The 26,575-nt window shown below is 54.9% G+C and overlaps 2 protein-coding genes and 1 long non-coding RNA gene across 6 annotated transcripts; 1 reads left to right on the top strand and 2 right to left on the bottom strand.

Annotated features, from left to right (window-relative positions):
* Window positions 1–219: 219 nt before the first annotated feature.
* LOC136106496 (uncharacterized) lies at window positions 220–5,882 on the top strand. 2 transcript variants are annotated; one of them, XR_010652131.2, is made up of 4 exons: window positions 220–407; window positions 2,368–2,620; window positions 2,835–3,824; window positions 3,946–5,882. It is a non-coding gene; the product is annotated as an uncharacterized lncRNA (long non-coding RNA). The 2 variants fall into 2 exon arrangements; XR_010652130.2 differs by having other exon boundaries at window positions 242–407; window positions 2,835–5,882.
* Window positions 5,883–6,949: 1,067 nt separating this feature from the next.
* Window positions 6,950–15,405, bottom strand: LOC136106494 (V-set and immunoglobulin domain-containing protein 4-like). 3 transcript variants are annotated; one of them, XM_065846833.2, is made up of 8 exons: window positions 14,896–15,405; window positions 11,281–11,637; window positions 10,384–10,659; window positions 10,067–10,162; window positions 9,806–9,871; window positions 8,998–9,105; window positions 8,483–8,504; window positions 6,950–8,095 (listed from the first exon to the last, which is right to left on the bottom strand). In XM_065846833.2, the coding sequence occupies exons 1-8, from the start codon at window positions 14,948–14,950 to the stop codon at window positions 7,885–7,887; spliced, it is 1,191 nt and encodes a 396-aa protein (XP_065702905.1). In that variant the 5' UTR covers window positions 14,951–15,405; the 3' UTR covers window positions 6,950–7,884. The 3 variants fall into 3 exon arrangements, with proteins under 3 accessions (XP_065702905.1, XP_071669731.1, XP_071669732.1); XM_071813631.1 differs by having other exon boundaries at window positions 7,960–8,095; window positions 8,991–9,105; XM_071813630.1 differs by lacking the exon at window positions 9,806–9,871 and having other exon boundaries at window positions 14,896–15,403.
* Window positions 15,406–18,622: 3,217 nt separating this feature from the next.
* On the bottom strand, window positions 18,623–25,271 carry LOC136106315 (V-set and immunoglobulin domain-containing protein 4). The gene is made up of 8 exons (XM_065846601.2): window positions 25,031–25,271; window positions 23,806–24,162; window positions 22,950–23,225; window positions 22,285–22,362; window positions 21,940–22,008; window positions 21,522–21,635; window positions 21,050–21,071; window positions 18,623–19,983 (listed from the first exon to the last, which is right to left on the bottom strand). The coding sequence occupies exons 1-8, from the start codon at window positions 25,089–25,091 to the stop codon at window positions 19,761–19,763; spliced, it is 1,200 nt and encodes a 399-aa protein (XP_065702673.1). The 5' UTR covers window positions 25,092–25,271; the 3' UTR covers window positions 18,623–19,760.
* Between the last annotated feature and the right edge of the window lie 1,304 nt (window positions 25,272–26,575).

Raw genomic sequence — 26,575 nt, 5'->3', positions numbered from 1 at the left:
GAACTGGATGCTGGGAATGAGAAAATGGCCCTGCAAGGAGGATCCCAAGGTCTCTGTGGGGTGGCCGGACCTGGTGCAGCCTGACATGGCCGCACGGCGCGGCGGGTGCGGCGCTGCCCTCCGGCTGGGGCCTCCCAGCCGCTCGCGGGCTCTGTGCCGCTCGGCAGGATGGGGAGAGCGCTTTCACAACCTGGATGTGTTGTCACTCGCATCCAGACATTTCCTGTTATCTAACCTCAGCCTTATCTTCCCCATTCGCAGCTTCCTCTCGAAGGAGGAGCAGCCCCTTCAAAAACGAGCTGTGTGCCTGGGCTTTGCCCCCACCGCGCTCCTCCGGCAAGGCCCCAGCCCCACGGCGGCCCCGCACCACCAGCCCTGCCCGCCCGGGACCAGGCTGGCTCAGCACGGTAGGTGCCAGGTCCCCATCCTGCCCGCTGGCGGGGGTGGCTGGGGACAGGGGAGGATCAGTCCCATGGGGTGACCTCCTGTTTCTCCTCTGGGAGGTCTCAGAAGACCACAGGGGTTGGGACACCAAAAACTGTGGGATGTCCGCGTTCCTGGCGAGGCAGAAAGCTGTTGTCCCAGCCCGGGTTACACCTCCAGCTTCGGGGGACCGGAGCCAGCTGGGGCTGGGACTGCGTCCCCTCGGCACCGGCACCATGTCTGCCTGAGCCAGAAGAGCTTTCTGGTGTCTCTCCTCAGGGGAAAAACGGCGGTGTTGGGACAGGGACGCTTTGGTGAGGGCAGGTCTGGGGATGCAGACGCTGCTGGTCCAAGCCAGGGACCGTGATTCATTGATGAGGATGAATTACAATTAACAGCTATAGCAATGTGTACACAGCCCTGTTTGGTACCGGGATGCACGTGAGCCTGCTCCCCGTCTCGCACGCGCACACTGCACGAATTGCTGGCGGTAGGGTGGTCTTGATCTAAATCAGTCATAGGTGAGACAGCACACAGAGAGCAGGGGAAGCTGCAGGGCAGAGCAGGGGAAGCTGCAGGGCAGAGCAGCGTTTTACCAGGGAGAGCGGGTGTCCCAGCTGGGTGCAAGGGCATTCTTCAGCTCCTTCTCGCTGTCCTCATGGCTTCAGGGGGGTGGACAAAGGTTTCTCTGCAGCCCTCTTCTCTCTGCTGGGCACTGGGGATGCGAGCAGAGTCCGCACGGGGGCCGGGGGCTCAGGTGAGTGAGGGGCTGTGGGGGTGTGTGGCTGGCGGCCTCCAGATAACTTGTTGTTGGTGACCTCCAGCAGGGATGGGCAGAGGGGACATCCAGCCTGGGCTGAGGATGGAGACATTGCTTTTAGTCTCGTGACAAAAACAAAGAACAACCATCAGCATATGAAGGGCTGCGGGGCTGTTGGGGTGACAGGGTCGCACAGATGGTGGCAGTGGGAATGTGTGGCTGGCTTCATGCTTCATGCAGTTGCTCAGGGACAGTCGTCCTCTCCAAAGCTGGGACAGCTGCCATGCTTGCCGGAGCACAGTTTCCAGGAGCTTTCCTTGGGACAGGGCAGCCGCTCGCCGCACCGTGCTGTGAACTGCAGCCCAAAGGCAGCGGGAGGGCTGGGCTGGGGTAACGAGGCCGTCCCAGCTGCTCTGGCGCCCGAGGCTCCTGCTCTCAATGAGGGCAGGGACAAGGGTGTCACAAAAACGGGTTCCCTGCGCTGCTGCTGCTCTGCTGGTGCTGGGGAACAAGAGATTCTTGTGCTGCTGAGGAGGGTCCCTCTGCCCATGGAAAGCGTTAAGGAGCAGGAGTCATTAATTAACTGGCTGCACCATTTGGCCTCTGGCCTTGGTTTTGTGTTGGTAACTGTCTCGCTGAAGTCAGCAGATGAGCTACAGAGAACTGTGCTTGGTTATACAAACCCAGCTTGCCTGCAATGAAGCAAAAGCCTTGGGCTGCAGCTGCAGGTTTTGCTGGAGCCTGCCTGGTAGGCTGGACCTTACTGAGCCCAGTGTTCCCACACGTGTCAGGCCAAGGTCGCAGCAGCGCCAGCTGCAGGGCTGGGGCGCGGGGGGTGCCCTGTGGAGCAGGATGACGTGCCGTGGCGGTCTGCCCTGGGCAGAGCACTTTGGTTCTTCGTCAGGAAGGCTCCGGGGAAAAGCACATCTGATGGGCAGGGATCCAGCAGACCCCGTTGCCCACAGATCTGGGGATTCTTGCTTTCCATCCAGGCTGTGATTTGGGTTTCACCAAGTGAGAACAGAGGTGACCTTGATTCCAGTTCAAACCCTGCGTAATAAGTGCATGCCTTGAAACGGCTGCAGCCTGCATCTTAGCATGTGAAAACCACGCAGCCACACTTCTGTTAGTGCTGTTATTATATTAAAGTCTACCCAATAATTTTACTTTTATTTTCATCACAGGTTGCAGAGCAATCTGACAGCCCTGTAAAATCACCTGAGAGACACCATGCAGCGCGGAGGGATGGAGCCGAAGCGTTTCGTGCCTTTCATAAGGGATTGGCTGAGGAACGCAGGAGGAAAACCTTGTTCTGTTTTCCACGCAGAGCCCACAGCCGGTTGCTCAGTCCGCTTTACAACACCGAGCTTTTACTTGGAAATACCCCCTTCAGCCTGAAAGCAGAAGCTCTGACAAAGACAAATCCGTTCATATCAGGTACTATCATCATGGGGTGGAGTAGCGAGCTCCATTGCCATCTGCTGATAGAATTATCTCCACTGCGTACCTCCTCTTATCTGTCGCTGACAACATTTCAAGTGGCTGTTTTCCACTCAGAAAGCCACAATGGGGGATTATTTTAAGCTGCGATTGCAGAAGCAGTGTTGTCTTGGGTTTTGTCTTCTGTTTTTCTCCTTTTTTTCTGTCTTAGGGCCACATGCTCCACTGTTAGAGATCAGCACTAAGGTTGAGGGAAGCCTGGGCACTGGTACCTGCTGAAGACCCCGCTCCATCTTTCTTCATGCGCCCCCCCCCATCACACCTGGATGTGGCTGAGACACATTTGGGGCTGACAGGTTCATTCTTCTTTCCCCGCTGTGCTTTCATTACCGTGTGGTGTCTAATTCATATTGTTTTCAGGCAGAGAGTGCACATCCCTGTTTTAATAACAGCAGCAAAAATTATGCAAACCATTCAGAGCTTGTTAAAAATCTTTCACTTTTCATGGTACAGCAGAGTTTGATGAGGAAGACGAGTAATTTGGCCAACCACACTGACAAGGCCCCAGGTGCCTTTGTGACCCATCTGCTGCCAAATCCCACAGTGGTGCAAAGCTGCTGCCCTGTCCAGACTTTCTGTGTCAAGAGAGACACTGCTCTTCGTGACATTGTGCTGAGTGTTTGCACGGACATCTTGTCAATATTTCAAGCTACCAATGCAGGTGTATAGCTGGGGCAGAAGGTGGGTTTGGAGCTCTCAGCATCATTTTCAGCTCCACAGATTAACGTAGTGGATGTTTTCCTCAGCAGCAGGCAGTGTCTGCTGTGTGGTTCTCGCCCAAAGAAAAGTGTTGGAGGGGGGATTGCAGGAGGGATCACGATGGTTTTCGGTACCTGGAGAAAGCCTCTGATGTGGCCAGCAGCCTCAGCCCTTGCTCCCCCTGTGCCCTGCCCAGGACGGCTCGGCGAGGCCGCGGGGCCGGCAGCGAGCGCGGTGCCGCGCTGCGTGTATTTGACAAGCTGAGTCCGACACTCAGTGCGAGAGTGTCAGTTTGTCAAATACCCCAAGCGAGGCACTGCTGAGCAGCGCGGCGGCTCCGGCTCCTTCCGCTCGGCAGCGGATTCTGCTCCTCTGCAGACCCCAGCGAGGCCCCGGACAGCCCGTCCCGCCGGCCCCCAGCGCCGCTGGACCCGTGCTGCAGGTTCCCTCCCGCCCCGTTCGCGTTCTCCCGACGCTGAAGCTGCACAGAAGTGGTGCTGGGGCACAGCCCCAAGCCCTGGCTCCTCCTTTGCAGCCAGAAACAATGCTCTTCTCTCCCACAGCATTAACTAGCCTGCTGTTAATTAGTAATCCTGCTCAGTTAACAAGGATTCTGGCAGCTCTAGTCACAACATCACAGGTAAGGGCAGCATTATCCATAATACAGAATCTTTTCTTTAGACACTTCCATTTGGAGTACAAACTAATCAGGCTGCTGATTAACTTCCCTCTATCCCGTTAGCCCATGACAAATGCATGTTTGCTCAATCTGCTTTTAAATTAGGCCTTGAAGTCTATTGCTTCTCCTTGAAAACTTGTTGTTTGGAGAAGATTCCTTGGTTTTGGATGGCCGTTCCTAGTCAGCACTCGCAGCAAGGCTGCCTATTGCTTTTCTTGCATCTCTGCTATTTAGCTAAAGTAATTCCCTTTACATTTTCCCACCTGAAGATCTAATGGTTGGTAAGTACTTTTAATTACTGGCTTGTAGCACATCAGCCCTGCAGCTTGAAAGATCTCAGGGTGAGGGAATGACAAGAAATCACCCGACACTGAAAACTTGGTTTAGGACAGTACCAAGAACAGATTTTGCAATATTTTAGAATATTGATGAACTATAATGCTAAGTGTGTGTGTGGGGAGGTTCTTGCAACGATTTCTTGCTAAATATTTTGGAGAAGTTGGAATTTTTACAAAGTTGGGACCAATGAATGTATCTCATTGCCTAAGCAGATTGTGTTTTGCTCTTCCTATCAGACGAGTTTATTGTGCACTTGGGGACAAACAGGGTCCTTATGACTCACACTCCCGTGGTGTCTCTTAGGCACCTACCGGTGACTCACAGACATCACCCGGTCTTTATCACCGAGGTCAGTTTCCAAAGAGAACAAGTCTGTTATTTCAGGGCTGTTTTCTGCCCAGTGGATCCTCATCATAGCAGGTCAGCCCCAGCCCCTCCTGGCCTCGCACAACTCAAGGTTTCGGCACACCTGACCTCTTCCGCACCACAGCTGCCACGTGTCCATTTATGTTCTTCACCATGGTTTCCTCAAACATTTCCAGTTTGTACTTTCAGTGCAGTTGGCCCCTCTGCCTTTTAAATAACACCCACACCCCCCTTCCAACCCAGTTCCTCCTAGGTGGCGAAGGAGGTTAACCCCTTCCTTTCTCACCAAATACTAAATTTTGATGGGACAAGCTTCTCTGAGACTTGCTCTCTTCTCCTGGTTGGAATGGCCGGTTCAGATGGCTCTGGAGACCAGGGCAAGCCTGGAAAAGGGGAAAGCCACCAGCTCCCCTCTGTTGTGCGGGAACTCCAGCTGCTCCGAAGCCAGAGGAGCTGCAAGTCTCCCGACGCTGTGCTGGCCACCAGAAATGGTGTGTGTTGTGGAGAGCGGTTTCGGAGCAGAAGCTGAGGGTTCCCTGCTGTGCTGGAGCAGAGCTGGCGCTCAGCAGATGAGTCACGACCCCGGGTGAGTGGCCAGCGCAAGCAAAGGAGAAGTTTCATCTGATGGTGATACAGCACAGCAAGCTCTCTGTGACTTTGAAGAGAAAAATGTTCTCTTTCAGCAGGTTTTACTACCAAACATGCCAAAAATATAAACTAAAAAAATCGTCACATTTGCTGCATAGGGAGAAACAACCACCTTGGCACTGGAGAGCAGCTTTTTGTGTTCCCACTGTTGTGCTCTTATGCCCGGAGCTGTTCTGCTGCCCAGCCTGGAGGCAGTGACACGTGAGGTGTCTGCTTGGCTGGGGACCTGCGGCCCCATCTCACCTCCCGTCACCTCCTTCCTCTGCAGCTTCACCCCACTTCAGGGCTCCTGAGGCAGCTGCCAGAGCTCCTCAGAGCAGATCAGCACAGGGAGGAATCAAGAGCTGGAAAAATCAGGGTGTTACATAGTCAGTGAGGGAACTGGAAGCTTATAATGGCAGCAAGTCTTGCATAAAATGCTAGGCTAATTGAGAATTAATAAAGGTGGCACCTGGGGGCTGAAAGAGAGCACCACGTCCTGTGTTTTGGGCCTGGATCTACTGAGGTGAGGATGGGGAAGCTGAGGAGTTTTCAGTTCCCTTCTCACGCAGCAGGGACCTCGCACACGGCCGCAGGTCCCCGTTCCCCCATCGCGCCTGTTCCGCGCGGCCCCGGCAGCGCTGCCCCGCGGCTGCTCCCGCGTCCCCAGCCAGCCCGGCCGCGCGGGGGGCGCTGCAGCACAACCTCCCCGTGCCCGCTGCGCGCCTTACGAAACCTTTGGAATACAGGCAGGAGCCTTTTCTCTCTGATCTTGCCTAACAACACCTCGTGTCCTGAAGAATTCTGTAATTCAGAGCATGAGGTAACAGCGAGGTTCTTCTTGCAGTGCTCAGTGAACCTCCTGACCTGGGAAGGGAAGATCCACGGCAGCAGACACAAAAGCCCTGTGGGTCCTGGTGTGACACAGTGTGTGTGACACAGAGCGCACCTGCTCCTCCATGCTCCCCCGGCTGCATCGGCTGACTTGATAATTTGCTTTGCCAAAGGCAGGCAGCACCCGCTCCCTGCCCTGTCTGCCTGCAGAACCGAGGGGCAGAGCACCCCAGCAGTCCCCCAGCACCACCAGTACGTGTAAGATGCAAGTGATTAACAATGAGGAACCAGACTGTTGAGTAAGTGAGCCTGTATCAGGAAACACACTTCAGCTGAGGGCAGGAACAGCAAAGCACCAGCCCTGCTGCTTTTGCAAAAAAGAACTTCTGGTTTATTTTTGTCAGAGACCCAGGAATGCCCTGGGGTGGGTTTAAGCAGCAGTGACAGAGCACACACCCCCAGCAAAGCCTGCACCCCGTTAGGGTTCTCACAGTCTGGGGGCTCCTCATCAGAGCTGCACAAAGTGCAGGGTTAATGAAGATGGTGGGCTGGCTATTGCAGACAGTACAGTTCAGCCCTCCTGCTTGAGGTAACGATGTGGGGAATTGCCTGCCTGTTCTGCAGAATTAAATCAGGAGACTGAGAAAAAGCAGCAAGCAGCAGAAAAATTATGGCGCTGGATAATGAAATACCAAGGAAGTCAGAATTCATATGCAACAAAGTCCTTTGAAGCCTTTTGTATTTGCCCTGAGAAAGAAACCAAACTGTGCTAATCAAGCACTTTTCAAGGCATTTTACAAACGTGGGCCCTCACAGCATCCCCGTAACACAGGTCAGCATTCACACCTCTGCTGCAGTACGGCAGACTGACCCGTGTCCCACCGAGCGCATCCGTGTCAGACTGCTGCATCCAGGGAGATCCCTTGGTCAATCATAGTTCCAAATATTTCACATTTATCTCTATTTTGTTATGCCCCTGCCCCCCACACCCTAACAATAAAATGCTAGCATTTCCTTCAACATGGATTCTGCTTTTGCAGGAGGAAAGCAGTGGGTGGCAGATCGGGGGGGGCTCGTCACCTGCAGTCCCTTCCCTCTTCCTCTAAGCAAGGAGCTGGTCTGGCAGCAAAAATGACATTCCCAGGACATCAACCCTCACCCCCCCATTAACCCTTACCACACTCTAACAAAAAAGGACAAGCAGGAGGTAAAACCAGTATTTGCTGAGCTGTAAAAGCCAGAGCACGATCCACAGCTCCTCTGCCTGGCATGTCCCAGCAGAGGAACACGCTCTTGAGCGTTCCCCTCGCTGGTGCTACAGCCAGCAGCATCGCACCCAGCCACACTGTGACCTGCAGGGTAGAGACACTTCTGTTTCCACCCTTTCAGATCCCCTGTTCCTCACCTTGGTCCTTCAGGCTGCCCAGCAATCGTTCCCCCAGGTAGAAAACCGCCTGGCTGAGGCAGCTGCACCACAGCGCGCGGCCTCTTTCGCCAAGGGCCAAGGAGGTTACACGGTTCCCAGCTTAATGCAAGCGGTGAGACGGGTGTATTTATCAGAGCAGAAGGCAGACAGGAAGAAGAGTTTCCTTTGGTAACGTTTACAATTCAGTACCTGCAGCCCTGCGCGGCTGCTTGTGGAAAAGCTGGAACTCTACTAAATTCTTTCTATTTCGTATTCTGATTCCATTGCACTCACAAGGTTCTCATACTCAGGATCCTTCCTGGTGCACATGCTGCCATGGACGCTGTCTTTCATGTTGAAAGTGTCATTGGATGTTTCAGTCTTAGAATTTGTCTCCTTGTGTAGGCACTTAACAGGGGCTTCCACATCAGCCTCCAGTCCCGTGACATCTGCAGTGCTATGGCTGAAGCGAGAGAGACATTATTGGGGACGATTACATCAGATGTAATGGGATTTACATCTTAGTCAAAACCAAGATCTACCATGTAATCTGTGGAACAGCAAAATGTGCATTAATCTAGTGAGAGCCTAGGAGGCTCTGAAAGACATATTAGAGGAAATACACAAAAAGCAGCAACAAACAGTTAACACTGGTACCATAAACTCTCATGATGTTATCATATTATACTTAAAAGAGTTACCAGTAGATAGTCCAGCCTTTATAAAGGTAACGACTGGGGAAAATGGCAATGTGTGAGGCTACAGATGGCTAAGGTATGTCTCTGAATAGGAAAGTAGCATGAAGCAATTAAAGGTTGAGATTAGGGTAGGGCAGAAAAATTGTACTCACAAAGCAACTTCATAGAGAGGTTCTGGGAAAACAAAAAAGAATCAAAGGTGTGCATCGACATACTTTATGATTGATGTGTCATAGAGAAAACACACCTGCACGCAGGTACTCCCACCTTAAGGAATAACCCTCCCACCCTGCCTCCGTACAAGGGACCGACCGGGGCTGGGTCAGGAGCAGGAGCCGGGAATGGGGATGGTGAGGGGATAATGGGGGCGAGGGGGGTGATGGGGTGACGGAGATGGGAGAGGGAAGGGAGTGAGGGGCACGGGGATGAAGCCTTGGCGAGCGCCGTCCCGCCCTCCCCGTCCCGTCCCGTCCCGTCCCGTTCCCTCGGACCAGGGCTGCCATCTACCGCCCGTCCCGCCGGGCTTCTCGCCGCTCCCGCCGCCCGCCCCCGCCCTACCGGCTCCCACGCCCCCTCCCGCCGCCCGCCCCCGCCCTACCGGCTCCCACGCCCCCTCCCGCCGCCCGCCCCCGCCCTACCGGTTCCCACGCCCCCTCCTACCGCTCACCCGCCTTGTCCCGCCGCCGGCGCCGCAGCGCGGCCACCAGCGCCCCGATCGCGGCTCCAGCCAGCACGGCCGCCAGCACGGACACGGGCAGCACGGCCCGGGGGGCACCTGCGGGCGGAGGGGACAGCGCTGGGATAGCGGCGGGGGGACCGCGCGGACCCCCCGAGCCCGGGAGTGCCTGGAGACGCTTTTACCGCTGGGAGCCGGGGGAACCCGCGGCCGCAGCCGAACCGCGCGGGCGGGGCTGAGGCGGCGCTGCGGTTTCGGTGCCTTCGAGGCAGAAACACGCAGTGAGCGGCAGGCAGAGAGCGCAGCGCACGGCGGCACGCTCAGCCTGGGGAACAGCCCGTGCTGGGCAGGCCAGGCGTTCGTTTGGTGTGGAGTCTACAGCCAGCACTGGCCAACCTGCCCTCGCCCGGCTCTGGGAAACATGATTGCTGCCTTTCCATACTTGAAAAGGGCCAATAAGAAACATGGGGACAGACTTTTTAGCAGGGCCCGTCGTGACAGGACAAGGGGTGATGGTTTAAACTAAAGGAGGGAGATTCAGGCTGGACATGAGGAAGGAATTGTTGGCCCTGAGGGTTGTGAGAGCCTGGCCCAGGTTCCCAGAGAGGTGGTGGATGAACCATCCCTGGAGACATCCCAGGCCAGGCTGGATGGGGCTCTGAGCAACCTGATGTAGTTGAGGATGTCCCCTGCTCATTGTAGTGAGGTTGGACTAAATGACTGTTACAGGTCCCTTCCAACCTGAACCGTTCTATTATTCTATGAAATCTCGTGTTTTCCAGCCCAAAACTCCACTCACCTGTGACAACGGGAGGCCCCTTGGAAATGGCATCTCTCCCAGAGACCAGTGTTGCTGCTGGCAGATCTGCCAAAGCGTGAGGATGAACGTTCTGATGTACCCTGACCCTGTACCCACAGCCCCCTGTGCTCAGGGGACAGGACAAATCCTTTCTAGCTGCAAAGAGGATCTGCAGCCCAAATGGAATGTCAGGTGGATTTGCCTCATCCACCTTCTCCATCATTCACAGAGCACCAAGGTTTTGCAGGCCAGGTCACTTACCTGTGGGGACTGACTGGGGCACATTACCCTGGGGGGTGAGCGGGGCTCTGCTGTGCCCGCCAGGCCCAGGGCTGGGCTGCTGGGGGACTGGGGACCCTGTGGGAGAAAATGGGGACAGGCTGGTTGTCAGGTCATTTCCCCCTCTCCCTGTCTGCAGTACCAGCCAAATAAGAGCAAGATGTGCCAGGGCAGGAGACAGGCTCCCATCCTGCACAGTCCTGGTCCCAGAGGGACACAGGGGACATTTTCCTGCCCCTCTGCTGTGATCAAGCACACTGTGAAGAAGGGAGGGTGCCACCCCCAGGGCCAGGACTCGCCTGTGACCGTCAGCCGGACGGCGTCGCTCCGCTGCGCAGCCCCGGCCCTGCTCTGTGCCTCGCAGTAGTACGTCCCGCTGTCCGAGGGCTGCGCGCTGTCCCACGCCAGCTCGGCCTGGTGGCCCAGCAGCCGGGCTTTGCCCCCCGGGCTGCTCCTGAACCAGCGGTAGCTGATGGGGGGGGACCCGCTGGCCACGCAGCTCAGGCTGGTCCTGGCTCCCGCCGGCACCGTCAGCCCCCGCTCGCCGGCCACAACGACGGGCTTGGTCACCGCAACTGGAACACAAAGCGGATGGGTGACAGTGACGCTGGGCCTGGCAGGGGTGGGGAAGGTCCCCCCTCCACGGCAGTTCACGCTCCAGCTCTGCTTCCCCAGGAGGAAAAGGCACTGCTCTCCTGTCACCCCTGCACACATTAAGCTCAGTTCACCTGTGCCTAAAGCCAAGTTTACACCAGCTATGCCACCATTGCTCCTGCCGTATCACACAAGAGCTGCTCTGCTGAGGGTCCCCCTTGCAGAAGGACGGTTCTTTCTATCACATGCTGAGGATGCTTGAGAAGGGGACACGGTAGATGTGGCCAGTACAACACCCTCTTGCTATAGAAACCAGAGATGCACGGAACCAAACCCAGATCTGGATGTTATCTCAAGCACCATGGGTCCAAGTGGCCCATTGGCAGATCCAGACTGAGGTGTCTACTGCTACCCCTCCCAGTCCATCCTACCCCCCCGAATGGAGAAGCGCTGGCACAGCACGGGAGCAGATGCCCCAGCACCCAGCCTGGGGTGGGCAGACAGCACGGTGTGAAAGGCTGTTCCCAGGTACTGCTGCTGCTTCTCCACGCTCTGTGGGTCAGACTGGCTATACAAGAGCAGGGCTTTGCTGCTGGAGTTACCTTTGACAACTTTAACCGTAGTGGTCACCTCCTTTGTTATCAAGCTGTTATTTTTAGACCTCCAGACGACTTGGCAGGTGTAGTGTCCACTGTCAGGGATTTCAAGGTTCTCAATTAGGAGTGAGACGTTTCCTGGGCTGTGCTTTGGGACGCTGACCCGGTCTCGGAACCGGGACAACAAGATGTGGTCACCAGAATCGTCCCTCCGAAGGATGGTGGAGGTGCTGTAGTCTCGCTCCACGCTCCAGCTCAGCGTTTGCTGTGTGAAACCTTCCGAGGGCTGGTAGGTACACGGTATAGTGGCAGATCCCATCCACGTGCCATTGATCTGGTGGACACCAGACAGATCCAGGAGGGCTGCAGGGAACGGCAGTTAAAGGGAGGAAATAAGAACCAGGCTGTCCTCAGGGCTGGTGGGATCGCCAGGGGCGGGAGCCAGCGCGTCTCAGATGTGCTCTGGACCGCAGCCAGACAAACCAGAGCCTGTCCTGACCTTGCTAGGCAGAGGGAACTGGTTGCTCTGACCTCATGGCTATCGTTATTGTTTGTCTCTGGATGCTTGCCAGTTCTCAATTCCTTCTCGGTACAGAGAGGCGCAAACCCTGCTCCTGGTGACAGACTGGTCACAGCCACATCTGCACAAGACCTTCAGGAGCATCTCCTGGTGACAGACTGGTCACAGCCACATCTGCACAAGACCTTCAGGAGCATCTCCTGGTGACAGACTGGTCACAGCCACATCTGCACAAGACCTTCAGGAGCATCTCCTGGTGACAGACTGGTCACAGCCACATCTGCACAAGACCTTCAGGAGCATCTCCTGGTGACAGACTGGTCACAGCCACATCTGCACAAGACCTTCAGGAGCATCTCCTGGTGACAGACTGGTCACAGCCACATCTGCACAAGACCTTCAGGACCATCTCCTGTTCCTGCCTCTAACCCGGCCTTTGCACCCCACGGCTGCTGCCTGGCTGCTGCTCGCACAGGGACACGAGAGGTCAAACAGCAGCCGCTCTCCCCGCTGACACGGGATGCCCCGGCAACACCACGTGCAATGTTGACTTCTACCTTCTGCACGGGAGGAAGCACAAACAAAGCAAACTTACTGCTTCACTGCAATTAAACGTTCTTGTTGGGCCGCATGTTTACATCCATCACCATCACCATTTTTTGTGTGACCTCCGCGGTGCTCCCCAGACCCAGCAGCGCTGTGCACGCGGAGCCGTCTCTCTGTACAAGAGAGGGCCCGGAGCTGACGGGAGGTGCTGGTCGGGGTCGCTGGAGCTGTGGCCATGGGGACAGCACAGGGACCGCGGCGCTGAGCAAAGTGGATGCTTCTTTCTGACAGGGAACTTTGCTTTTGCTTTACCTAGTGACTTTGAGAGGGCAGGCACAGCTTCAACTCTCACATCCCAGCCAAATGCAGCTCCTTGGTCTATCTGTCTTAAAAGGTTTTCCATTTATCTTCTTCCTGTTTTCACAAACTCCCACCAAGAAAAACTAAGAAGGGTGGAAGCTACTTAGAAAACTGCTCAGAAAGACCTTCAAGGCATTCGGTGCACTCAAGTTCGTTTGCTATCCAGTGTATTCATCTGGACACAATTTTGTTCGAACGTCTCTCCCGCACGGTTTTGCGTTGCTGTGCGCCATGGAATAGCCACCAGCACCCGCGGAGCAGCACCCACCGGAGCAGCACCCACCGGGAGCAGCACCCACCGGAGCAGCACCCACCGGGAGCAGCACCCACCAGAGCAGCACCCACCGGAGCAGCACCCACCGGAGCAGCACCCACCGGGAGCAGCACCCACCGGAGCAGCACCCACCGGAGCAGCACCCACCGGGAGCAGCACCCACCGGAGCAGCACCCACCGGAGCAGCACCCACCGGGAGCAGCACCCACCAGAGCAGCACCCACCGGGAGCAGCACCCACCGGAGCAGCACCCACCGGGAGCAGCACCCACCGGAACAGCACCCACCGGGAGCAGCACCCACCGGAGCAGCACCCACCGGAGCAGCACCCACCGGGAGCAGCACCCACCAGAGCAGCACCCACTGGAGCAGCACCCACCGGGAGCAGCACCCACCGGAGCAGCACCCACCGGAGCAGCACCCACTGGAACAGCACCCACCGGGAGCAGCACCCACCGGAGCAGCACCCACCGGAGCAGCACCCGCAGAGCCGCTGCGCTCTGCCTGTGAGCGATCGCAACGCTAGCGGGGTGGCTCCAAAGCAGAGCTGATCAGAGGGAATGGGAGACACTCAGCAAAATAAAAATCCCTGAGATGGCATTTTAAAAAGAAATATTTCCTCCCAGTGACACTTGAACTGGGATGTAGCCTTCCAAACACAGTGAATTCTCCCACTGGAGGGAAATCTGAGCTGGACCGCGCAAAAGCCCGAAGGGTTATATTAGAGATTAGAAGACTGATCAGAGGGGTTTGTATTATGCAAAATTCATGAAAATGGAAAAAAATCCCGGAACTCTCATATTCTGGCCGATTTTGAAAAACAGTCGAGCACCTTCCGTCGCAGCTGTCCGGGCGGCAGGAAGCACCGCGCAGGCGGGGGCCTTTACGGATCTGCGCTGAAGTACTGGACCTGGAACCAAACCCAATCTTTCTACCTTAGCCTTAGAGAACTTCAGATCTGACCTAGGTATTTGGGGTCATACCTGCTTCACCAGACAAGCACCCGCCAAGCACTCAGGTGCGCACAGGAGAAGAGGGATGGGTTTTGTTGTACCCGGCTCATTCTCCCGTTCTCTGCCCACTGAGACCACAGCTCCTCTGGGGAGTGCCTCTTTAAGCAGAGAATTACCTGCGTTTTGCTGGACTTGGCTCACTTATCCCGCTCCCCCATCCTCCTCGTCCTCAGAGGGGCGCTGGCTACATTCAGCTGCATCAACTCACAGTAAATCGCTGAGAGACAGACCCCAGAAATCCCCAAGCTGGTTTTTTAGTGATGAAATGGGGAACATACTTCAACCTGTTTTTCTAAATGCCAGAAGCATTCTGCCTGCAGCTGGTTAGAGGGACTTTCTCCCGCTTCCCAAAACCGCCCTGCCAGGCCGGTGCGTGTGCCGCGGCAGCGGCGCGTTTCCCTCCCGGCCACACGACCAGAGCAAAGATTCCGGTATCACCTCTCCCCACGTGCTCGGGGGTCAGCGGATCAGGGGAGAGCAGGGAAACCGTGTGTGCCCACACGTCATCTCACAGCTACAGCTCTGCCGGGCTGCGCCGGCGAACAACAGCGCTGCGTTACCGAATCTGGAACAGCGCTTAGTCCTGCTCCACGAAGCCTGCTCTGGAAGCCAAGACACCAGAGCAGGGCCTCTCCAAGGGTCCTGAGCAATCCTGGTTTGTTCTTGCTTTGGGGCCACGGAGCTGCCCTTTTGCCTGATTCTGCCCCATCTGCTCCACTCCTAGAAGCACCTTGTTCTATCTGATACCAAAGGAGACTCCTGTGAATTCTCAGGCTCTATTATTTGTGAAAGGAACTGAAGACTTGCTACACTTGATAATTTTTAAAAATTAAGACACTAATTAAAAAGACTTTGCCTACCCCCTTAGCAGTCTGATTTCTGTTGCTGTGCATGGAAGCGTTTACTCACCGTGGCAGCTGACGAAAGCCGTCACAAGCACCGCTGTCCACACAGCTGCTCCCATTCTCCCAGAACCGCAGGTCTGTCCTTCCCTTGCACTTCGTGAGAGCCCACGCTCCTGGGACCAGAAGGCAAGTGAAGAACACTTCCCTTTATTTTGTCCTTTGTCATCTAGGATCCTCTTTTTGAAACATCACGAGTCCATTTCGCTGCTGACTTAGGTGAAGGGTGAAGGATGGACAGACTAGAAGGATCTCTGCAGTTCCATTCACATCTCTCCAGTTCCATCTCCCTGTTCCCATCTTACCATTCTCTTGACTTTTCTGAATAGTGCTCTTTTTGAAATTCTTCATAATTGTGGGGTTTTTTTTCTTTTTCTTTCTTTCTACATTTACATTTATTTCCCAGTGGAAGAGCTTTATGATGACTACACGGTCAAGCACTTGGTAGCAAGGGGAAGCGAACTTGAAGATGCTTGTGAAACATGAATTCAGTTCCCTCTGACATGGGTGGTGTTATTGGCTCAGTGCTCAGCGTCTCCGTGCTGTACCATGAGGTTCAAAACCTGGGCATCTCGCGGTGGAAGAGCCCCGGTGTGGGCGTGCTGGCTCTCCCCGCGCGGCGCGGGAGCAGGCGCAGACCGAGGCGCTGGCGCTCCGTCCGTGCCCGCGGCGTCCCCTGCTGCCGACGGCACCCGGCTCCTCCGCCAGCCGCACGCACCGACCGCTGCTGCTTGGGGTCCCCATGGGCAGCCCCGTCACCGCTGAGCCGGGATGACAGCCAGCCCCACTTGCTTTGCCAAAGTCCCAGCTTTTTAGACCAGAAACCTTAGGCTGTCACTTTTACTACTTTTTCTGTTTTAACAGAAAATACACAGAGAAGAGGTATTTAAAAAAACCCGATATCCTGCTCTTTACTATGATAGGCATGTCCCTGCAGAAGCTCCGTCGCCTTCCAGCTGCCCCGAAGCCGTCCCTGCTGCAGCGCAGCTGCACGTCCGCGTGTGCCTGGGCTGCTGAGTGCGGTCTCAGCTGAGCTCTGCTCGCTGCTGCAGCAAAACCTGCCCGCGGGGAGCACGGGGGAAAGCTCCGGTGTGGTGTGGGGAGACCTCGTGCCACAGACTCACAGGAGGTTTCAGGCCAGGAGCCACGTCCTGGTGTCACCCTGCCCGGGAGGACGGGGGCAGCACCACTCGTTCTTGCAGAGCACATCCTTGCTGGTGCTGGAAACCTGGTTTTTGCTGCCTTTTCTTCTTGACTTCTTTGCTGAAGCTACCAGTATGGGCCAGTATGGACCAGTTCACACTGCCTGTACCCCATCTGCCCACCCTGCCACCAGGAAGCCAGCAACTGTGTTTGAGTCCTGCCTAGAACAAGCAAACAAACAACAAAGCACTCGTTAAAATCCAGTCAGTGTCACTGGAAGAGTGAATACAAGTCCATTTCCAGAGATCGTTTAAACCCAACTTATTGCCCACCCTGGCCCATGACTGGCAACAGAACCTTGCTCTAACAAGCTACCTCCTATGCAAAAGGCTTTAAAAAGCAGCTGGATTTTGGGGAACATGCCCTGGAACAAGCTGAAAACCCAATCTAAAACTGCTGATGTAACTATTTTCTGAACCGGACGTGCAAGACTTCCTGAAGCTGTAATTATACAGGATAAAAGTTGAATATTTAGCTAAAACAAGAACAAAGAACTGTAGTTCCTCAAACGTGATATATATGGCATCTTTCTCTCCCTGGGACAGAGACGCAGCTGCTGGTTTTCTCATCCCTCAGTCGTAACCAGACCATTTCTTTCCTGCCAGAGGGACCCCTCATGGTTTTGCACCTGAACACATGAAGAAAAAGCCTTTAACGTCTCAGGCGTTACAGCTCCTTCCCTGGTCTACCGTAGCGGAGTGTGCGCGTCTCCGCGTCCCTGCGGGGACTGGCCCGTCGCTCTCCCGGTGGCGGGGCCGGCGGCTCGGGCGCCGCTGCCAGGTGTTGTGTCCTCAGTGTCACAGCTCCGGCAAAGTCACCAGGACGTATCTTTGTTCTGCAGCTTCTGCGACTACACCTCAGCCTGATTAGAGGGGCACAGTAAAGGCGGCTGAAGAAGAAAGTTCTCAAGGCGTTACTTTTGAACCACCTGCACTCCGGAACAAAAAGGTGTTTTTTACTGCAAGACCTGAGGCATTCTTACTTGGTCCATCCATAGCCAGCTTTCAGATCTAAGTGTTTTTTGGATGTCCCAGAGAAGCTAATTGTATGAGCCACTACAGTCGTGTACACCGCGACTCTCTCATATACCCCAGACAATTGTACAGACAGTCATGAAAACGTGACCCTTGATCCACCTAAAGAGACAGAGGCTGAGTGCGGATGAACGTGTCCTTCAGGGCCCGTGTGGCAGAACAGCGATGCACACGTGCACGTTCTGAAAACTGATTGCCCTTCCCAGGAATTCCCAGGCGAACGGCATCAGCTCCGGGCTCGCCGTTTGGCCAGATCCTTATAAATCCTTCCTGGCACTGAGAAAGGGACTCGGATATACGGTACCATCTGAGCATTCACGTCCTCCTTGGTGCCACAGGTCAGTTCAGGAGTTCAGCTGTTCGAGCAATGCAGATTTCCATTTACCTGCAGTTATCCCGCTGGCCCCGTGCTGACGCCTTGGCAGGCTCTGCTGTCCCAGCGCTCTGTTTGTGACCTTCCCAGTTCCTCCTGCAGCGGCTCCACGAAGGCTGGCTGGGCTCTGGTTTTGGTAAACACGAGTGCTGGTCTAGCAAGACCTGCCTTACCCTCGGCTGGTCTTCCAGGCGTGGCGCTGCTTCTGCCTCCCACCACACACTGCACAAGATGCGATGCTTTCATCGCAGAGACACCCAGACCGAACCAGGATCCGGCCCCTTTTGCACTGTCCAGCTGTCCGGCAGTGCAAGCAGACACAAAACACACAGACACTCCAGTTCATGGATTTCTTCCCTGTGTCACAAACCTGCCTTTTGCTGCTGGCCTGAACATGGCGCTGTTTACCATCACCGGCTCCTGTCCAGCCGGTACAGGCCTGCCCCGTATTCCCATGGCAGTGAGGTTGTTTCTGGGACAGAGCTCAGAGCAGGGGCTGCTTTCCAGAAACAGCGACCTTCCCTCCCCCCGCTCCCTGCCGAACACACACTTTGACAAAGCTCATTTTAAAGAACAAGGGCGTTACTGCAGGGCTCCAAAAACTGCAACCTCACCTAGAACTGGAAGACTAAGAAAACACGACAGCTTCCCAGAAAATTTCAACGCTGCCAATTTGTCATCACATTAACGCAGTCTCCAGTCATGACTTTTCTGCTGTTATCTAGAAAACACTTTCAGTAACAATCGCGTGCTTCGCAATACTAGTGCAACGTTTTCCCTGCCCCGTCCACCGCCCTGCTCGGGAAGGAAGGCTGCCAGGCTCCCCTGCCTTTTCACCCTCCTCACAGTACAACTCCTCTCTTTTTCACATCTGAACATCTTGTTTCATTAGCTCTGAACTTCAGACTGGGCCAGCAGCCCCCGCTCATCCCCCCGGCCCCGAGCCGCGGCTGCAGCCGGCGAGCGCCGGGCGGCACGGCCGCAGCACCCACCAGCAGACGCGCGGCGGTTCCGCGGCTCCGGCCCCACACTCTCCTGGGATCGCAGCCCCTGGGCACACACATTCACGCACACCCACACACGCCCACCTTCACAGGCAAAAAGAGAGGTACAACAACATCTACTAACTTTGCAGGATTAAGTTTAATGATTTTCTCAAGTGTGAGCAGCAAATCCAGGGTCCACTAATCCTGTGTCACCAATCTCCCCTCACCGCACATCGCCTGTTCCGTTCTACATCTGTCCACATGGCTCTAAGGGGACGCGGTGGTCCCCCGGCCTTGCTGTAACAAGATTCTGCTGTAACTCTGCAGTGTCCATGTTACAGATTTACTCAGGGTAGTAGAAACTATGAATAACTGAGCTCTTCAGCTCACTACTCGCGTCTTGGGCCCTCTGAGCTGTGAGGAAAGTCCTCCCCGAGTATCCAGTGAGGAGCTGTGATCGTGAGTGCCCGCCAGCGTTTTAAAGATGAACTGGCCATGCAAAAATAATTCAGGTGTGTGTAAAGTATTCTATCCACAAACATGGAAAAGTATGTAATTTCTGTCAAACATTAAACATGTGTTAAAAGAGACCTCAGAGAAGGTGAACTCAGAGAGAATGTGCCTTGCTGCAGCGTCAGAGCTGCCCAGCCGTCCAGCTGCGGACTGCGGAAGCTGTGTCTGCGTTTCACTGGGGTGCTGACAGAACGTGTTGGGTACCGTGCGACGGGCACACGGACATCTCTTGTCTTCCTGCTGCTCCTGGCGGGTAAGGTCCTTGGATTATCAGCACGTCAAGTGTCTCTTGGTGTTTCTTTAAGGCTCTGAGAGGACATTTCCACCACCTACGCAGCCCGTGAGGTGGTCAGAGGAGAAACGCCGGTTCCTGGGCCAGGCTCTGTGTGTCCCACCCCAAGGTGCTGGGCTGCTGGGCACCTCTGGGTGCTGGTTCTGCTCCGCACACCACAGCTGGGAGCACAGGTCCCTCTGGTGCTGCGCAGCAGCAGGCTCAGCACAGGGCTCTTGGCCCAGGATCCTCACACTCGAGCTCTCCAAGGGGTTTCTGCTACGGGGTGGTGGAAGGGAAGCAAGCAGAGCAAGTCAGGCCATCCACACCGCGGGCGGTAGCTGAAGTCCCTGCAGAGGTTCGCGTTGTCACTGCAGGGATTGTTCGGGCTCCACAAACCGCGGAGGAGCAAAAGCTGCTTGTTCAGCCAGTTTTTCAGAGGCAAAGGTGAATAGCAGGAGAGGTTTTGCCTGGATGCACCTTCCGGGACTGCTACCGGTGCAGCACCGCTGGTTCTCGAACATTGTCCCCTTCTTCATATTCAGACTCCTGGGCCTTTCCAACACCGTCATCCTCATTCTGCTTTGCATTTATTTCTTCAGACCTTTTGTTTTCTATAGGTTCCATCACGTAGTTGTTTTCAGTGACGCAGATGGGTTCCTCATAATGACCTGTACCTTCCTGCACTGAAGAAGCTGCTGCTCTCGAGTTATGGCTGAAATCAAAATACAACATGAAAGAAAAGCTGCAATGACAGTAGACAAAGCATCTCCCAACCATCAAGAAATGGAGCAAGGTTGTGATTCGATTTAAACCCATGTAAACCTGGGCCATTGGACTATGACAGTATCCCGAAGGAGAGAACCTTGTGCTTTGCTTCCCGGTGGCAGGAGAACCTTGGACATCACAGCAGCGCTGCCTCCAGTCCAGGGGCAGCTCCAGAGGCAGCAAAAGCTTCATAAGCAACACAAGGATTAGCACCGTTTCTTGGAGGGGCACAACCAGACAACTGCTCTTTGCAAGATAAATAAATGTGTATATACATACAGGAACGTATTAAAGTGGTGGAGGTATGGTAAAAGGTGAACGGAGTGCAACTCACGCAGTGTCTCCCCCGAGGAGAAGGCACAGCGCGCCGCTTGCTCGGGGTTCAGCTGCGCCTGAGCTGCCCGAGGAGCCGCGTGGACACGGAGGCCCGGGCGAGCACCGCGGCACAGCACGGCATGGAACGTCCCGGCCCGCTCGTGTCGGCAGCGCTGTGATTTACGGAGGTCATCCTCCTGTGTGCTTTGGCTGGATTATTAGGCTCTCAGTGCGGCTGGCGTGGGTTACACGGGGATCAGGGTGCTGAAACCCCAGTTTAGAAACAGTGGGAACTTCCTGCCACAGCCAGGATTAGAAGAGGCGAGTTCAGCCAGGGATATTTCAGGGATAAATCAGAGTATAATCTGTGCATTGGGAGCTTTCTCTCTCTAGAAGGGGGAATTCCTGTTCTTTGCATTTGAATAAATACCGGGAATTTATCCTTGGCAATGGTCTTCAACAGGTGTCATTGGGCTCTCATACCGAAAAGGGAAAGATCTTTCCTTCTGCATGCTGTGTTGGTGTGGAAAGCCCATAGACCATCAGTACAACCTGATACTGAGCTGATCGTGAACCTCTTCATCCGTACTGCTTAAGAGGCTTTTCATCTGCACCGCTAAGTAGCTGCTTTTCTCTTTTCCCTGCTCAGATACAGGCCCCAAAGACTCCGCACTATGTGAGAAAAGGGTTATACTCACTATTTTACTTCGTAGACTTGAGCTGGAAAAGAAGAATTGTGTGTCAATAATTTGCATTAATACTATAAAAAAGAAATTTCTACTATGTCTCCTTGATATTAGAAAGCGACTGCTGAAGACAGAATGGAACTGGGAACGTTGGCGATCACAGTAGGTGGCTGACGGGTCCTGTTTCCAGGACTCGGCCCCAGAAAATGAAAACAACCCATTCCCAGCTGTAGCACAACGTGGTTGAAATAACCAGCCCGAGGTCACAGGTAGAGATAACTTTAGAAACTGTAAGTTTCCAGTTCCCACAATTTTCCTATTTATTAGAAGTTCAGTAATGGACAATTTAGAAAGACGTTATGCTGGATTTCTTTATAAAAATAAGATAAAGAGGCAAAAGGAGTATTTGATAGTAATTATTATAAAGGTGAAACCAAGCTGGGCACGCACAACACATTCCAGTTTTCCAGAACATTCTACTCACCATCTTTGGGCTTCCGAATGCAGATGATAAGGAAGATGAGGAGGAAAACCACAGCACCGCAGCCCACGGCGATCAGGATGACCAGGTACAGGGGCAGGCGCGCGCTCGGGACACCTGGAGCGACACGGCAGCGCCGCTCAGGGGACCGGCCCGGGCGCAGCGGCGGGCGCACGACGCTGGCCGCGTCCCCGGGGCCACGGCAGCCGGCCTGGCCAGGGTCCTGCTGCTTTTTTCTTTCCCCATAAGAACACCCAGAGTCTTTCAACGAGTCACCGTGAGTCACCCTTGGGAGCAGCCATTGACACGACCTGCAGCCAGAGGCTGAACACTGATTTTGAGGCTGGAGGTAATGAATGAGTACAGAGTGGCCGGGTTGGGTCCCTGGTCTCATCTTAGCTTTGTTTTGCTCTCCACTTACTCTGAGTTGTGTAATTCTTTCCTGGATGTCCCACAGCACTGTCAGGAGTCACTGCTGCTGCAGGCAGATCTGTGGAACAAACAGGAGTGAAAGGTTCACTGTATCTCCAGTGCTCGTTTTAGCTCCCGGAGATCTGGGATTACAGCTGTGGGATCAAAGGGGAACGTCTCCATCGCCTTTACAAGGCACTGAAAATAGGAAAACTCTAGAATAAGTACTACAGTTACAGTATAGTATAAGGAGAGTATATGTAGTGCTATATATGCATACTAGATAGATATTATACATAGTATAGATACGTGTGTGTGTGTGTGTGTATATATATATGTATGCCTATACACACACCTGTAATATCGGTAGAGACCTGTGGAGTCCAAGAGGCCACTGAGGTACCTGTGAACACCAGCTCCGTTTGGTTCTCTTCTGGAAGAACAACCAACAGCTGTCACCACCTTCCCGCCCCGCCTGGTCCCCGACGCCGGCTCCCCCAGCCCGCTGAGCGGCACGAGGAACCCGAGGGAAACAGGACCCTGCAGAGCCCGGGCACACCAGGTCAGCCTGCACAAAGTGCCGTGTCTTTTCCGGGCACGTGCAGCCGATCAGAAGGAACAACGTCCAGTTTGATTTTTTCAGGTACCGAGCCACCACTTGTGTGTTCTCAGACTGAAGTTAGGTCCTGATTCCTCGTATAGACTTGCCAGACCGCAACAGGCAGCATTACACAGCCAGCAAGAATTTTTAAAAAGCTGAAGAGGAATAAATATGTGTTTTAAATACAAGGCCTCTTTTGCACCAATAAAGAGCAATTCTTCTGAAGAGCAGGAGGGAAATGAGCACAGGCAATAAAATGACAGAAAGGCAGAGCTGGAGGTGAGTGCTCCGGAGCGCAGAAGCCAGAGGCTTCTTGTGTTTTCCCCTTTCAGGGAAGGGAAGCAGGAGCACCGCTCTGTTCCAGCAGGGGAGGACTCCAGATGTTTTGCCCCAGCTGTGCCCCCAGGGCCAGGACTCGCCTGTGACCGTCAGCCGGACGGCGTCGCTCCGCTGCGCAGCCCCGGCCCTGCTCTGTGCCTCGCAGTAGTACGTCCCGCTGTCCGAGGGCTGCGCGCTGTCCCACGCCAGCTCGGCCTGGTGGCCCAGCAGCCGGGCTTTGCCCCCCGGGCTGCTCCTGAACCAGCGGTAGCTGATGGGGGGGGACCCGCTGGCCACGCAGCTCAGGCTGGTCCTGGCTCCCGCCGGCACCGTCAGCCCCCGCTCGCCGGCCACAACGACGGGCTTGGTCACCGCAACTGGAACACAAAGCGGATGGGTGACAGTGACGCTGGGCCTGGCAGGGGTGGGGAAGGTCCCCCCTCCACGGCAGTTCACGCTCCGGCTCTGCTTCCCCAGGAGGAAGAGGCACCGCTCTCCTGTGCACACTAAGCTCAGTTCACCCGTGCCTGTGCCAGCTATGCCACCATTACCCCTCCTCCAGAAAGGCAGGGCTGATGCCACCTCTCTTGCTCTGTAAATCACCACTGCCCAGGCAAAGGGAGGCTGGACCTGTGCTGATGCAGTCTGGCCAAAGCAAAGCAATGCAGCACCCCAGGGACTTCCCTTGGTGCGCGTCCCGTGGGAACACTGAGCTGCCAGACACAGGTGGAACTGGGACCCACCGGTAAGTGAGAGGCTGCCGATCCTCCCCCAGCCCCCGGGGCGCAGCATCTCAGGCAGAACTGCCCCCCAGCCTGTTCGCCGCTCCTCCCCGGAGCCTGACACCGCTCAGCAAACGCTCCTGCATGGTGCCAGCTGGTCCCTGCTGGTCTGTTCCCTCCCTGAGCCCCTCCTGAGCCAACCACCCGCTCCTGCAGAGCTGCCTTTCGTGCTTACCTCTAACAACCTCCACTTTCATGGTGATCTCTTTCACTATCAGGCTGTTGTTGCTGGCTGTCCAGGTGACCTGGCAAGTGTAGGTTCCCCTGTCACCCATCTCCAGGTTCAGGATGTGAAGGGACACGTTCCCTGGGGTGTCCTTCGGGACACTGACCCTGTCCCTGTACTTGGACAGGAGAACGTGGTCGCCAGAGCCATCCCTCCGAAACACAGTGCCCAGGCTCTGGTCATGTACCATGGTCCATGTGAGTGTTTGTTGCACAAAGTCTTGCACAGGCACATAGACACACGGCAAGGTGACAGATCCCTTCCAAACACCTTTGATCTCATTTAGGCCTCTCAGGTCCAGAAAAGCTGCAGGAAGAATGGAGAAAGGACACTTTTTGAAAAGCAGTTGCAGAGAAGGCAGCTCCTGGTGCCGAAGTGGTGGGGAGAGCACCAGCAAGGGAGGTCCCCGCGACGCGGCACCAGCAGCCGCTGCAGGTGGCGAGGGACAGGAGCTCAGGGTCAGGAGTAGCAACGGCCCAGAGCCGAGGGCAGGGGTTCGTCTCCAGCCGGGCTGCACGGCTCCGCGCTGGCGCCCGTCCCGCCACCCACCTCCCCCGCCAGCTTCCCTGGGAGGTGCCGCGTGCCACCAGCAAACCACAGTTCTCACAGATCGCTCTTCCCTGCTGCCCCTCTGTTCTCCTCAAACACGGTGCTTTGTCAGACTAAGCTTAAGCAACTTGAGCAAGGGATCAAAGAAGTGTAAAACTCTTTAAATTTTTCTATAAAAATTGGGTCTGTTGACTTTGTCCCAGTGCTTATTGTCACTGAACCTGGGGCTGAACCTGCGCACAGACACTATGCCCTTCTCCCTTGGTTTCCAAATGTCCCCTTTCCTGGAAACCCAGAACCAACCAGACCCGTTGCTGTGGGCTGCTCACTGCACCCTGCCAAACGACCAGGGCGACAAGCGCAGGGTCTGTGAAACGGCCACCCCGACAATAACCAGCCCGACAAGCGCGGGGTCTGTGAAACGACCACCCCGACAAGCACGGGCTCTGCGCACTCAAAGCCCGCGGGCAGCGTTCCCATCGCCTCCACACGCCACCGCGTTTGAGACACCTGGACACCGAGCAGCAGCACACACAGGCACCGGCCCTTTTGCTGTGTTTCCATTCCCCGGCAGCCCCAGCCCATACAGACCCCGCAGACCCCGCGGAGCCGCTCCCGCACTCACCGCTGCTCAGGAGCAGGGGGCTGAGCAGCGCGGCCGCTCTCACCAGCGTCCCCGGCCCCATCCTCCCGAGGTGCCGCGGCCCCGTCCCGAGCGCGGACCCTTCTCCCGGGCCGGCGTGAGTCGGGAACACCTCCCTTTCCTCGCTCACGTTGTTCTCAGGAACCCATGGCAGCTGCTGGTGTTTTTTCCTTCCTCTTTTCTTTCGGAAGCCGGTGCTGTCCCAGCGCTGCCCGTCAGAGCTGCGAGCGGAGCGGCGGCCTGAGGGAGGGTGCAAAGAAGAGAGCTGAAAAAGCGCTGCTCCATTTCACATCGCCTGTTACGTACAAGCAGGTCTGAGCGCTCCCTAGGAGCTAAACCACCAAGGTCATCTTCCCACCAGCCTTTCCAGGGACCTCACCACGTTTTAAATCCAGATTTCCAAAACATCCTGCATCTTGATGTTACCAGTATGAGACAGACGACTACTGCAGGTTCCTTCCAACTGAAATATTCTATTCTATGTCACTGCATTCCATTGAAGAAGTAGAGCATTTAGGTGTACAAACCTAGAAGCAAATAATTTCTGAGAGCTGCAGGCACCTGGCTTGACCACCCCACTCCATATCAGGCTGACCCTTCTTTCTCATCTAGCAATTTAGCTGCTTGGTTTAATTGATTAATTGCATTCAATTAGAACTCATGGATGAGGGCCACCTGCATTTCTGTGTAGACGACTTTGGAAGCAGGTGAACTATTATATGCCTAGAGAGAACATAAAAAAAAGAACTTACCAAAGTAGAAAATCTTTGAGACTATGAAATGATGACTTCTTAATTGTGACACATGTTATTATTAATTAAAGGTAATACTTGTTAATCTGTGTTATTAAGTAATTCAGCACTAGGCCCATCCAGGAGAAGCATCTGCTACATCTTCAAGAGATTGTACATCTCTTTCTGTCTTCTGCAGCTCTTCATTTTTCTTACTCCCTAATGACAAAACCTCTGTCATCGTATTCAGCTAAATCAGTATGAGCCCTTCGTGCTGTTACATCCAAATTCAACATCCAGTCCTCAAATGCAGGTAACCAGAATAATTAAACACAGCCAACGGCGTCCCAGATGGCGTTCTGCAGCAAACCCTCCATTGGTGAGAGCGAGACGGTGCCGGAGAGCAGAGCCACCCACGTACCTGAGCCCGGGGCGGCGGCAGCGGGAGGAAGGAACATTTCCTACAGCCTTGTGTGTGGGTTAAAGACGGCTCCACCCGCACCGTCCTTAGCAGGCGGCTTCCTTGGGCTGGTTTGCAATTTAATGTGAAAACCAGGAGATTTGTGTGTACAGCCCTGCGAGCTCGGATATGGTCTTGTTCCTTTTACATCGAGGTCCTTGCTTGCATTATATTGTTTGCTTTTACATATGTCCTTGTTTCAGAGTCATCGATAGTTCATTCTGCAAAACAATGGTGCTTAGAAGCATATATACATAGAGAAGTGTGGTTTTGTTATTTGCTACTTGTTACTTACGTTGATCTAATTAGGAGAATGTTGTTGGGACGAGTTTGAAT

This window comes from Patagioenas fasciata, chromosome 11, assembly GCF_037038585.1.
Source record: "Patagioenas fasciata isolate bPatFas1 chromosome 11, bPatFas1.hap1, whole genome shotgun sequence".
Lineage (NCBI taxonomy): Eukaryota > Metazoa > Chordata > Aves > Columbiformes > Columbidae > Patagioenas > Patagioenas fasciata.
Note: the sequence above shows the minus strand (reverse complement) of the source record. Positions and strands in the feature narration are given on the sequence as shown.